Source organism: Somniosus microcephalus, unplaced genomic scaffold, assembly GCF_052327205.1.
Source record: "Somniosus microcephalus isolate GS21.2 unplaced genomic scaffold, FLI_Smic_1.0 unresolved_chr2, whole genome shotgun sequence".
In the NCBI taxonomy this organism is placed as follows: Eukaryota; Metazoa; Chordata; class Chondrichthyes; order Squaliformes; family Somniosidae; genus Somniosus; species Somniosus microcephalus.
The window spans coordinates 375393-389270 of NW_028225180.1; the positions used below are offsets into that span (position 1 = coordinate 375393).

The following is a 13878-nucleotide window of genomic DNA, read 5'->3' on the forward strand; positions in this document are numbered from 1 at the left end:
GTATTACTCGAGCCATTGGAGAGTTTGCACCCTGATTCCCATTGACTTCCATTTTACTGGGGCTCTTTAATGGCAGTCTCAGTCAAATGCTGACTTGACTTCAAGGGCAGTCACTCTCACATCACCTCTGGAATTCAGCTCCTTTGTCCATGTTGGGACCAAGGCTGTAGAGAGGTCTGGAGCTGAGTGGTCCTGTCGGAACTCAAGCTGAGCGTCGGTGAGCAGCTTATTGGTGAGGAAATGTCACATCATTGCACTGTCGACGACACCTTTCATGACTTTGCTCATTTCACCAGTCAATGTCCTTCTGAAGCCTATTAATATCCCCCTCAGTTTTTACAACATTTCCAAGTTTTGCGTCATTTGCAAACATTCAAATTATGCCTATATACATATATTTGACACCACTGTATACTTCCCTCCTCTCTGAACAACAACCAGTCACCACTTCTCTGTATTTTCTATCTGTTATACAATGTCAGATCACCACAGCCATTGCCCCTTTCGTCCTAACATCGATATTGAATGGTACTTTATCAAATGCATTTTTAATGTACATATACACAACATAAACCGCACTACCATCATCAATCCTCTCCGTTAATTCATCAAAGTACTCAATCAATTTTGTCATACCCACTTTGCCGTTAACATATCCGTGCTTGTTGTCATTTATTAATCCATGATTTTTCCAAGTGACAGATATTGGTTTCGGGGAATATGGCCTCTAGAAGTTCCCCCAATAGCTTTGTTAGACGGGCTGGCCTGTAGTTAATGGGTTTGTCCCTCTCGCCTTTTTTAATCAGGGTGTATCATTTGCACTCCTACAATCGTCTGGCACCACTCCAATATCCTAGGAGGCTTGAAAGAATCTGGCCAGATCCTCCGCAATTTCCATCATTCCTTCCCTCAGCAACCCTCATACATCCCATTCGGACTTTGGAAATGTTCTACATTACTGTGGTCCAAAACGTGCTGGATTGAAAGGAGTTAACTGAAGCTGTTTGTTCAGTGACTGTAATTAATGTCAGTCTCCATGGGATAACTGAATCTGTTTGTTCAGTGACTGTAATTAATGTCAGCCTCCATGGACCCTAAGTGTATTAGTGCAGGGTTTCCCTCTTCTATTAAAAAGGGACTCCTTTCAATGAGTTATCCTGCAGTGACAGTGACAGCATCACTTCTGACACTAACAGCGATCAACGCGCTGCTCCACAGAAAATGAGGCAGAATTTGAAAAAAGTAGATTCGAATGTTACAACAATGGACCAGAATCTGAGTACAATAGATTGGAATGTTAAAACAATGGATCAGAAACTCCAAACAAAAGATTGGAATGATACAACAATGGGCAGGTCTTTCATGTGGGAGTTTGACTATTTTTCTGCATATTATGATGAAATCCAATTAGAAGAGCGGATCTATTTCGCGCTTAAGATTATTCAACACATTTACTATCCACTCATTGCTGCTGTTGGTGTTCCTGGTAAGTCTTTCTATCCAGCTATTATATTAACCATGTTTAACTGCATTACTGTTCTTATCATTTACTCTCCCCTTATTGTTGCTGTTGTTGTTCCCAGTAAGTCTCTGTATCTAACTATTAATTTTGCAAACATTTGCTAACTGCATTCCTCGACTATTCCAATGTTCTCCTGGCCGGCCTCCCAGTTACAAGCCTTCATAAAATAGATCTCATCCAAAACTCTGCTGTCCATATCCTAACACGCATCATGATCCGTTTACACATTGCCCATGTGTTCGCTGATCTACATTTGCTCCCGATCTGGCACCAACTCGAGCTTAATATTCTCCTTCTTGTGTTCAAATCGCACCACAGCCTCACCCCTCCAAATAGTCCCATTCCCCTGCTCTGTTCCCATAGTCCTGCAAATTATGCCCCTTCAAGTATTGATCTAATTCCCCTGTTAAATTTGATATATTTTCCTCTGCACCTCTCCCAGACTTTCAGTCTCTATTTCTCTTTCTCTTCTTTTCTTTCTCTCTCCCTCTTCTCTCTCTCTCTCTGTCTCCTGCTCATAGAAACATAAAATGGTACAGCACAGAAGGAGACTAATCGACCCATCGTGTCCATGCCATCTCTTTGAAATACCTATCTAATTTGTAATAATCTTTAGCCAGAGCCCTGTTAAAATACCCCTTCAATTAATAACCAATTCCTTGACGAATCTTACTATTGAATTTGCTACCATCACGTTCTCAGACAGTGCATTGCAGAGGGGAATTGTTCTCAATAAGTACTTTGCGTTTATCTTCACAGCAGAGAGTGGCGCTGCTGACATTGTGGTTAAGGAGGAGGAGTGTCAAATATAAGATGAGCTAAACATAGTGAGAGTGGAAATATTAAGGGGTTTAGCATCTTTCAATGTAGATAAATCACGAGGACTTGATGAAATATATCCCAGTTGTTAAGAGCTGGAAGGGCTGCAATAGCAGAGGCTCAGACCGTCATTTTCCATTCCTCGAAGGCTACTGGCGTGGTGCCACAGGACTGGAGGACTGCTCACATTGTAACGTTGTTTAAAGTGTAGAGAAAGGGATAGGCCTATTACAGACCAATCAGGCAAACCTCGGTGGTGGAAAAATATTGGAAACTTTCTGATGGCCAGAATAAATCGGCATTTAGAAAGGCACAGATTAATCAAGAACAGTCAACATGCATTCGTTAAGGGAAGGGCGTGTCTCTGTAATTTGTATGAATTTTTTAATGAGTTAACGAGTAGGGTCGATGAGGGTCGTGTATTTGATGTAGTCCAATATATATATTAGCAAGGCCTTTGGCAAGGTCCCACAAGACAGGTTAGTCAATAAAGAAAATATCCATGGAACCCAAGGGAAACTTGCAAGTTGGATCCAAATGTGTCTCAGTGGAAGATGGAGCATGTATTGGTCGACAGGTGTTTTTTGTGACTGGAAGGCTGTTTCCAGTGGGGTTCTGAAGAGCTCAGTACTAGCTCCATTGCTTTTTGTAATATATATCAATGATTAATACTTCAATGCTGAGGCCATGACTAAGAAGTTTACAGATGATACAAAATTTGACTGTGTTGTTGATTTCGAGGTAGATAGCTGTAGACTGCAAGAAGATATCAATAGACTGGCAAGGTGGGAAGCAAGGCGGCAAATGGAATTCAATCCATTGAAGTGTGAGGTAATGCATTTGAGGGGCGGGGACTAAAAAGGCAATGGGGTACACAATAAAGGGTAGGGTAATGAGAAGTGTAGAGGGACAGAGTGACCTTGGAGTGCATGTCCACACATCCCTAAATGTAGCATAACATGTAGATGGGGAGGTTGATAAGACATATGGGACACTTTGCTTTATCAGCCAAGACATAGAACATAAGAGCATGTACGTTACACTATAACTGTATATAACACTAGTTAGGCCACAGCGAAGAGTTCTGCATACAATTCTGCTCATCAGGTTACAGGAAAGATGTGACTGCACTCGAGAGTGTAAAGAGGAGATTCAGGAGGATATTCCAGGACTGGAGAATTTTAGCAATGAGGAATGATTTGATAGGCTGGAGCTGTTTAATGTGGAACGGAGGAGGCTGAGGGGAGATTGAAATAAGGTATTTAAATTTATGAGGGACGTAGATAAAGTGGATAGGAAGCACCTATTTCCCTTAGCAGAGAGCGCGCATTGAGTAAAAGTAAATGGTGGAAGGATTAGAGGGGAGATGAGGAGATTTATTTTCACCCAGGGTGTTGTGGTGATCTGAAACTCACTGGCTGAAGAGGAGGTAAAGGCAGAAACCCTCATCACATTAAAAAGTACTTGGATTTGCACATGAATTGGCACAGATTCCAAGGCTATGGACCAAGTGCTGGAAATTGGGATTAGGCTGGATGGCGCTTTTTTGACCGGCGCACACACGATGGGCCAAATGGCCTCCTTCTGTGCTGCACATTTCTATGATTTTATAATTCCATGTTTCTTAACCTTCGCTGCTCTAAAAAGAGCAATCCCAGCTTCTCCAGTCTCTCCACGCATCTGAAGTCCCAGATCCCTAGCACCATTCTGGTAAATCCCTACATCGTCTCTAATCCTTGACATGTTTGCCAAAGTTTCGTTCTCAGAATTGGACACAATGCTCCAGCAGGGGCCTAACCAGTGATTTAGAAAAAGGTTAGCATTTCTTCCTGGATTGTGGTACTCTGTGTCTCTGTTTGTAAAGCCAATGACTCTGTATGCTTTATTAGCATCTGTTGCAACTTGTCCTGCCACCTTCACATCTTTGTGTAAGTACAGCCCAGGACTGTCTGATCGTACACCCGCTTTGCAAATGCACTGTATAGTTTATATTGCCTCTGCTCATACTTCTTACCAAAATGTATCACTTCACCCCTCTTTGTGTTAAATTATATCTGCCATGTATAACTCCAGTCTGTCTGAGTCCTCCTCAATCCTGTTGCTACACATCTTACTGTTTATGAACTATTCTGACTTTCCTGACATCTGCAAACGTTGAAATTATGCGCTGTACATCGATGTCCATGGCATTTATATACATGAAAAGAGCAATGGACCCAACACCGATCCCTGGGGGATACCACAGTCTACTTACTTCCAGTCAGAAAAGCAACCGTTTAACTCTATTCTCTGCATTATGTCTCTTAGCCAATTTCCGAGCCATGTTGCCATTGCCACGTTAATGCCACGTTAATTCATTTTGGTGTTATGTGAAACTTCTTCAAACGCCTTTTGAAAGGATAGCCAAATTGGGAAAGTGTGTGCGATAGAAATCATATAATCATAGAATTGGTGAACCAAGTTGTGTTGCCGCCCCACTCTGATCATAGGTCTCACCTGGTTTTAATCAGTGAATTACAAAATCATTATTGTTATTCCTATTTTATTATTTATATTTATTTGTTCTCAGTATATGCGTGGTGCTGTCACAGCCGGTATTACTTGTCCATCCCTAGTTACACATGGGAAAAGGGAGGGCCTTGATATTGAGCCGCTGCAGTCTGTGCGGTGAAGGTGCTCCCACAATATCATTATGGAAGGAATTTCAAGTTTTGACCCAGTGACAATGAAGGAATGGCGGTACGTTTGAAGGGGATGGTAGCAGAGTGGTTATGTTGCTGGACTAGTAGAACAATTACCCGGACAAATAATCCAGAGCTCAATTAATTAAACAAATCTGGAAGAAAAAGCTAGTGTCAGTAATGGTGACCAGGAAACTACCAGATTGTCATAAAACCCATCTGGTTCACGAATGCCCTTTAGGGAAGAAAATCTGCCGTCCTTACCCATTCTGGACAAAATGTGACTCCAGACCCACAGCAGAGAGGTTGCATATTAACGGCCCTCTGAAATAGTCTAGCAAGCCTCTCAGTTGTATACGCTGGCTCAACGAAACCTTCCCACTGGCTGTTAGGGAGGCGCAATAAATGCTGAGATTGCCAGCGATGCCCACACCCCAAGAATGATTTTTTTTTTGAAGTCCAACTCTGGATGATGTGTGAATTTAGGGAGAAATTGGAGGTGCTTGATGTTTGTTCTACAGTCCGAGCCGAATTCTACCCCCTCACATGTCCCTCGTCCCCCTGACGCTAATTGGAGGAATCCAACTGCAGCCCTGGGGGTGAAAAGTACTTACAGTAAAATACTAAACATAAAAAAACAAACGTTTGTCATTTTCGGGAAGCAAATCCTTCACTGGACACTTGGCAATGATTTGGGGCTGAACACGAGTGTTAGAAATTTAAAATCGAGGCTTTGACAAACCAGGAGACAAAGTAAGTCAGCGAGCACAGGGGTGATGGGTGAACGGGAATTTGCGTGAGTTAGGACACGGACAGCAGGGTTTGGATCAGAAAGAAGTGCTTGTAATTAATTTTAAATATAACTCTTATATCTCTGCACCCCTGGAGCAATCTGTCAGGGAAGATAACAAATGACTCTGAATGGGTTTAAGCCGACCCTTTGACAGGCAAAATCTAAGACCAATTGGTCAGCACGCTGTGAAATTTAACATGAGCCGATGTCGGCAGACAAGGGCCGAGAAATTCGTCTCGGGCAGTGGCGCTAAACTTGCGGTGGCATTAAACGGGCGGTATTGGATTATAACAGCCTAAGAAATAGGAGCAGGAGTAGATCATTTGACCCTTCGAGCCTGCACCGCCATTCAATAAGATCGTGGCTGATCTTATAGCTCATCTCCACTTTCCTGCACTATCCCCATATCCCTTGATTCCCTTAATATTAAAAACTCTATCCATCTCTGTCTTGAATACACTCAACGACTAAGCCACCACAACCATCTGGGAAAGAGAATTCCAAGGGATTCACCACCTTCTGAGTGAGGAAATGTCTCCTCATCTCAGTTCTAATTAGTGGAAGCCTTATTCTGAGACTGTGACCCACTGGTTCTAGAATCACCAGGAAGGGGAAACATCCTCCCTGCATCTACCAAGTCAAGCCCTGTAAGAATTTTTGCATGTTTCAATAACATCACCTCTCATCTTTCTAAACTCTAGAGAATACAGGCTTTTTTATAGAGATGGGACAAGTAACAATGTCTTTTAAAGAGAAAGGACCGGTTACACAAGTCTGCTTAAAGAGGCGGGATGGTTACACAGAATCATAGAATGATTACAGCACGGAAGAAGCCAATTTGGGCCGTAGAGCCCGTGCTGGCTCTGTTCAAGCACATCTCAGCTAGTCCCAGTCCCTTGCACTTTCGCCATAACCATGCATTATGTTTTCGTTCAGGTTCTTATTTAACTCCATTTTGAAAGCCGTGATTGAGTCTGCATCCGCCACACTTTTACGCAGTGCATCCCAGATCCTAACCACTCGCTGTGCAAACAGTTTTTGTCTTATTTCACCTTTGGTTCTTTTGCCAGTCACCTTTAATCAGTGTCGTTCGGTTTTCGACCCATCTTCCAATGGGGACAATTTTCCTCGCTCTATTATTTCCAGAACCATTATGATTTTCAACTCCTCTATCAAATCTGCTCTCATTCTTCTCTGATGTAAGAAGAACAACCCCAGTATCTCCAGTCTATCTACGTATCTGAAGTCCCTCATCGCCGGAATCATTCTTGTAAATCTTTTCTGCACCCTCTCTAAGGTCTTCACATTCCTTTCTGAAGTGCGGTGCCAAGAATTGGACACCATACTCCAGTTGAGGCGAAACCAGTGTTTTATAAAGGTTTATCATAATTTCCACGCATTTGTACTCAATATCTCTATTCGTGAAGCCCAGGTCATGTAAGCTTTTTCAACTGCTTTCTCAAACTGCCCTGCCACCTTCAACGATTTGTGCACATATACCCCAGTCGTCTCCCTGTTCATGCATCCACTTTAGGAAGGTATCCTTTAGTTTTTATTTCCTCTCCTCATTCTTTCTACCAAGATCTATCACTTCGATTTTCTGCATTAAATTTTGTCTACCACATATCCACTCATTCCACCATCTTGTCTATTTCTTCTTGAGGCCTGTCCAATCCCACTCACGGATCAATATACTTTTTAAAGACACAAGGCCAGTCGCACTGGTTTTTTAAAAGAGAGAAAATCAGTCACACCAGCTTTTTAAACAGACAGAACTAGTCACACATGCATTTTAAAGAACCAGGTATTGTTAAAGAGAGTTGACCAGTGTCACAGGCTTTTTAAAGAGACAGGAACACTCACAAAGGCTTTTTCAAGAAATATCACCTGACACACATGCTGTTCAAAGAGGCAGCACTGGTCAAACAGGCGTTTTAAAGAGGCATGACCAGTCACACAGGTTTTTAAAAAGACAGGAGCAGTCACAGAGGATTTTTAAAGAGACATGACCAAAGTCACAGGCTTTTTAAAGAGACAGGACCACTCGCACAGGATGTTCAAAGAGTCAGGACCAGTCACATAGGATTTTAACAGACAAGACCAGTCACACAGGTTATTCAAAGAGACTGGATCAACCACACTGGGTTTTAAACAGACAGGACCAGTCACAGTGCCTTTTTAAAGAGAGTTGACCAATGTCACAGGCTTTTCAAAGAGACAGGACCAGTCACATAGGATTTTAAACAGACAGGACCAGTCACCCAGGCTATTAATGAGACTGGACCAATCACACTTGGTTTTAAACAAACAGGACCAGTCACAGAGGCTTTTTAAAGAGACAAGGCCAATGTCACCGGCTATTCAAAGAGACAGGACCAGTCACACAGGGTTTTAAACAGACAAGACACGTCACAGAGGCTTTTAAAGAAGACATGACCGATGTCACAGGCTTTTTAAAGAGACAGGACCAGTCACACAGGTTTTTCAAAGGGACAGGGACAGTCACACCGGGTTTTAAAACAGACAGGACCAGTCCTACAGGCATTAAAATGAGACAGGACCCGTAACACTGGCTTTTTAAACAGACAGGACCAGTCACACAGTCTTTTTAAACAGACAGGACCAGTCACACGTGCTTTTTAAACAGACAGGTCCAGTCACACAGGCTTTTTAAACAGACAGGACCAGTCACACGGGCTTTTTAAACAGACAGGACCAGTCACACAGGCTTTTTAAACAGACAGGACCAGTCACACGGGCTTTTTAAACAGACAGGACCAGTCACACAGGCTTTTTAAACAGACAGGTCCAGTCACACAGGCTTTTTAAACAGGCAGGACCAGTCACACAGGCTTTTTAAACAGACAGGTCCAGTCACACAGGCTTTTTAAACAGACAGGACCTGTCACACGGGCTTTTTAAACAGACAGGTCCAGTCACACAGGTTTTTTAAACAGACAGGACCAGTCACACGGGCTTTTTAAACAGACAGGTCCAGTCACACAGGCTTTTTAAACAGACAGGACCAGTCACACAAGCTTTTTTAACAGACAGGACCAGTCACACAGGTTTTTTAAACAGACAGGACCAGTCACACAGGCTTTTTAAACAGACAGGACCAGTCACTCAGGTTTTTGAAAGAGAAAAACTGGTGAAAGCAAAGGGGCCTAGGAATTCCGCTCGGGCGATGGCACAAAACAGATGGCTACGGATTGAAAATTCTCAGCCCAAATATCTGTCCTTACAGATTATTAGAACATTAATGTTCGTTAAAAATTCTAATCTTCTCTGTAATATGACCCCTTTGAAGCTTCTTAATTTGCAGATTCTTATTTTTTATGTTTGCTTCACAGAATGTGGGCATCGCTGGCAAGGACAGCGAATCCCTAATTGTCCTTGAGCAGGTGTTGAGGATCCGCCTTCTTGAACCGCTGCAGACCTTGAATTTAAGATACTCCCACAGTGCTGTCTTTGGTTCAAATCAGTACAATATTGGCTACTTCAGGACAAACGTTAGAAACACCTTTCAAAGAGACAGGATCAGTCATACAGGGTTTTCAAACAGACAGGCTAATCTAGAAGTACCTTGTTCTCCTTGTTCTAGATTCAGGCAAATAGAATGCCCTGGGAATCAACTTGCTGGACTAAGGCGGGAACACGTATCTTGGCTGCCCTGGGAATCAAATTCCTGGAGTGAGGTGGGAGCAGTGTTATCTACGCAGCCCTGTGAATCAAATTCCTGGAGTGAGGCGGGAGCAGTGCAATCTTGGCGGCCCTGGGAATCAACTTCCTGGAGTGAGGCGGGAGCAGTGTAATCTATCCGGATCTGGGAATGAAATTCATGGACTGAGGCAGGAGCAGAGTAATCTTGGTGGCCGTGGGAATGAAATTCCAGGATTTAGGCGGGAGCATTGTAATAAAGGCGGACCTGGAAATGAAATTCCTGAACTGAGGCAGGAACTGTTAATCACCCAATCTGAATTTGGTTTCCCCAGTTTAGAGAAGACCGCATCGTGAGCAGCGAATACTGTATACGAAATGGCAAGAAGTACAAGAAATCGCTGTTTCAGCTGGAAGGAGTGTTTGTGGCCCTGGACAGTGGGAAAGATGGCGGTAAAAGGAGAGTGTTGCATCTCCTGCGGTTGTACGGGAAGTTACCGTGGGTATGGGAGGGTCTTTTGGGGGTGATTGAAGAGTGGACCAGGGTGCTGTGGAGGGAGCGTTTCCTTCAGAATGCTGAAAGGAGAGGGGAGGATATACAAAACTTTTACTATCCACTTCTCGCTGCTGTTACTGTTCCTAATCAGTATCTATGTGCAGTTATTAATTTTATAAACAATGTTACACTGTAAAATTATTCTTGCTATTTATCTGATTATCATACTCAGTAATTAATGGTATTCTGTGTTTCAAGCTGTTGCTTTCTTTTTCATGCAAGATTTGTTGTTTAAAAATACTGTCAAGTCTCACTGCTGTGGGTGTTCCTGGTAAGTCTCTGTATCCTGATTATAATTACATAAGTCATATTTAACTGTATTACAGTTCTTGCCATTTACTCACCCACCACCCCCGCCCCCCGTTACAGTTCGTGTCTCTGGTAAGTCTCTGTATACAGCTATTAATTCAATAAATCATGTTTAACGGTATTTCTCTCCTTGTCATTCCCATCACATCTGCACAGCTATCGGCTATTGATTCTGAAGATGATACAGCTTTACCAAGATTCAATTGTTCTATATTCAACACAAGAAAAGATATTGAACGAGACTCTTTGCTTCACGAATTTCGTTCTAATATCTACACTGACCATTTGTAACAGATCAGATGAATGTTGTCTTGGTTGAGAAGATTTTCACCTAATGGAGAAATATCACCGACCTGAAACGTTAACTCTCTCTCTCTCTACAGATTCTGCCTGACCTGCTGAGTGTTTAAAACATTTTCTGTTCTTATTTCAGATTTCCAGCATCCAAAGTAATTTGCTTCTGTTTTCCCCGAATGTTCAGTATGGTTATCACACAGAGTCACAGGAACAAATCCTGGCAGATCACATCCACATCTTTAAATGTCTGAAATTTCCACGAATCATTCAGTTCCATGTCAGTGTCTCCTTTCCCACCATCTCCAGTTCTGCAATAGTGGCTCTGAGTCTGATGGTTAGAACAGGATTACAAGGATAATTTACATTCTCAAAAAATGTTCACTCAGCCACATTTCAATGCGTTAATTCCAATCTTTGTTTTGAATTTACAATTGGAGCCAATGCCCGTCTGTCACAGTTCAGTGGATCTCTCAGTGAGATCCAGAGTGATTCTCTACTGCCTCCTGCTGTACTGCAGGATAAACAATCCCAGCTGATTGTAACTGAAGTACTGAGGATAAGAAAATCCTTTCATATTTTCTCTATAAATATTCTCTGAACAAGTTGGAAACCAACAGGTGAAAAAGTACGAGGTTAAATGTTTTCTAATTGTATTCAGATATTTTACCAAAGTGTTCGGATGCTTGCCGCCTGTTGTATATGTCATGTGATTATGGTGCTAATAAATGCATTTAGTGGGCTATTAACGGGTCACTTATAACTATTTATTTTTAATCAGAATCCATTCTTTGCAAAGTTATTTGGAAAATATTTCTTTCAATGAGTTACAAATTGTGTATTTCAACAAAACTGTAGAAAGCTCAACCTTTAACACGCTTCTTACAGCCCAGTTATATTTATAACTGCAGCGCACTTTTATTTATTATCTTAGCATTTGCATATTACAGCCGTGCATTTTAAATACAATTTCCTGTTTGCAGGTTCTGTATTTTGCCGTTGCATTCATTTTCAGAGCTAAATATAATGGATATTCTAACCAGGAGCAGGAATCCGAGCGGGATTCCCCCCTCCCTAACATAAAGCGCACTGAAGCAAATTGCACCGCTCCAAATGCTGACTGATCCCGGGACACGAAGGTTTTCTGAGAGGTTCTGGTCCATTGTATACCTGGTACCTCGGACGGGGCTTTTGTCCGCAGGGCTAAAGGCAGATCTATCATTTAGTCTCTCATTGATCAAACATCTGCTACTTTTCTGTTGGATTTATCCCGTTTCATTGAGGATTCCTCAATTTATTCCCGATTGTTCTTACAACAAATTCAATGTATTCAGCTCCACGGGTAATAGAATTAGATTATGTCATTGAATTTCGCTATTGAGTTGCAGAATTCTCCAAGAATTCCATCAAACTGCTGCTCTTGCTCCCATCCTGATATATAATTTCACTCTTTATTTCTCTTCCTGACAGTGAACTTAGTGACGATTGTGATCCTGTCTCGGGGAAAGTGCGGTCTCTCCAAATGTGTCACTCGCTACCTGGTGGCCATGGCAGCGGCGGATCTACTGGTCGTTATCCTCGACCTAATATTGAGGCAGATTCCGATTGTTTATGTGGAACAGTTTCTTTTCATTCTATCCATCCCCGTGTGTAATATCCACGCCATCCTGCTTTATGCAGCCACAGACTGTTCTGTCTGGTTCACCATCGCTTTCACCTTTGATCGATTTGTGGCCATTTGTCACCAGAAGCTGAAAACAATATATTGCACCGAGAAAACAGCGGCTGTGGTTCTGGGAACAGTGACTGTGCTGAGCGGTTCAAAGAACATTTTCTGGTATTTTATGTTCACAGATCAGTATTACCTTCACAACCTCCCCTATTTTTGTGTAGTAACAGTGGCTGTTCGGTTGTCACGGGTCTGGGCTGCAATGGAGTTCCTTCATTATATTCTCACACCGGGAATCCCATTTGTGGTGATTCTGCTGCTCAATGCTCTCACCGTCAGACACATTTTAGTGTCCAGCAGAGCCCGCAGGAGACTCCGGGGTCCCAGCAGTGGGGAGAGTCCCAGAGACCCAGAGATGGAGAGCCGCAGGAAATCCATCATTTTACTGCTTGTTATCTCCGGCAATTTCATCCTGTTATGGGCAGTGTTTGTGGTGTTTTATATTTGGAGCCGGATGGGGGATGTTTTGTCTCTGTATGTCTACTCACACCTTTATCTAATGGAATTGGGATTGATGCTGCAGATGCTGAGTTGCTGCACAAATACTGGGATTTATGCCCTGACTCAGACTAAGTTCAGAGAGCAGTTGAAGAATTTGGGGAACTATCCCTTTACTCTGATTATAAAATGCATTAAAGGATGATGTGAAACGGAGACTTTGCAGCCTGAGAGCTCCCTGTGCCTGATATTTTGGTGACCAGCTCACTCCGGGCCGCCCTCCGCCCGCCGGCGGGGAAATTCACACTTCAATATCGGATCTGGTGACCATCACCAAGATGGTGGAACCTATGTCCCGCACAAAGATGGCGGCTCCGTCATCAACGCAATGATGGCGGCTTCCTTGCCCACACCAAGATGGTGGAACCCACGTTCTGCACAAAGATTGCGGCCCTGGCGCCCCACACACAGATGGTGGCTCTGGTTACCACATTATAACTCTTAATGCATCATTATGATCATGAATAAATCATTGTTGGAATTTGGGTGCCGCTGGCAAATCCAGCCTTGACAGCCCAGCCCTAATTGCCCTGGATAAGGTGGTGGTGAGCCACATCATAAAACTGAGTGGCTTGCTAGGCCATTTCAGAGAGCAGCTCAGAGTCAACTACATTACTGTAGATCTGGATTCACATTTTGGCTAGAATGGGTAGCAGTGGCAGATTTCCTTACCTGAAGGACATTAGTGAACCAGATGTGTTTTTACGACAACTCGGTAGCTTCATGGTCATCATTACTCCACTAACATTTATATTCCAGATTGGTTTATTTACTTGAATTTAATTTCCCCAGCTGGAGGGATTATGAACTCAAGATCATGCGTCCAGGCATCTGATTTACTAGTCCAGCAACATAACCACTATTCTACCATACCCTTCGAATATATCACTATTCCTTCATCGTCACTGTGTCAAAAGCTTGAAATTCCTTCCGTAACAGTATTGAGGGAATACCTTCACCACACGGACTGCAGCGGCTCAAGATGAAGTCCCGCCATTTTCTCATGGGTTACGAGGA

General features: G+C 42.8%; 1 protein-coding gene across 1 annotated transcript; it reads left to right on the forward strand.

Moving 5' to 3' along the window:
* Positions 1-1128: 1128 nt before the first annotated feature.
* Positions 1129-13017, forward strand: LOC147092026 (putative G protein-coupled receptor 139). Its single transcript, XM_085975604.1, has 2 exons — positions 1129-1486; positions 12105-13017. Exons 1-2 carry the CDS (start codon positions 1222-1224, stop codon positions 13004-13006), a joined length of 1167 nt encoding a protein of 388 aa, XP_085831730.1. The 5' UTR covers positions 1129-1221; the 3' UTR covers positions 13007-13017.
* The last annotated feature ends 861 nt before the right edge of the window (positions 13018-13878 follow it).

Excerpts from the sequence above, each read along its gene's own strand:
- LOC147092026 (XM_085975604.1), top strand. The coding sequence starts at position 1,222 with ATGAGGCAGAATTTGAAAAAAGTAGATTCGAATGTTACAACAATGGAC. Across the intron at positions 1,487-12,104 it reads TGCTGCTGTTGGTGTTCCTG|TGAACTTAGTGACGATTGTG; the intron begins GTAAGTCTTTCT and ends TCTTCCTGACAG.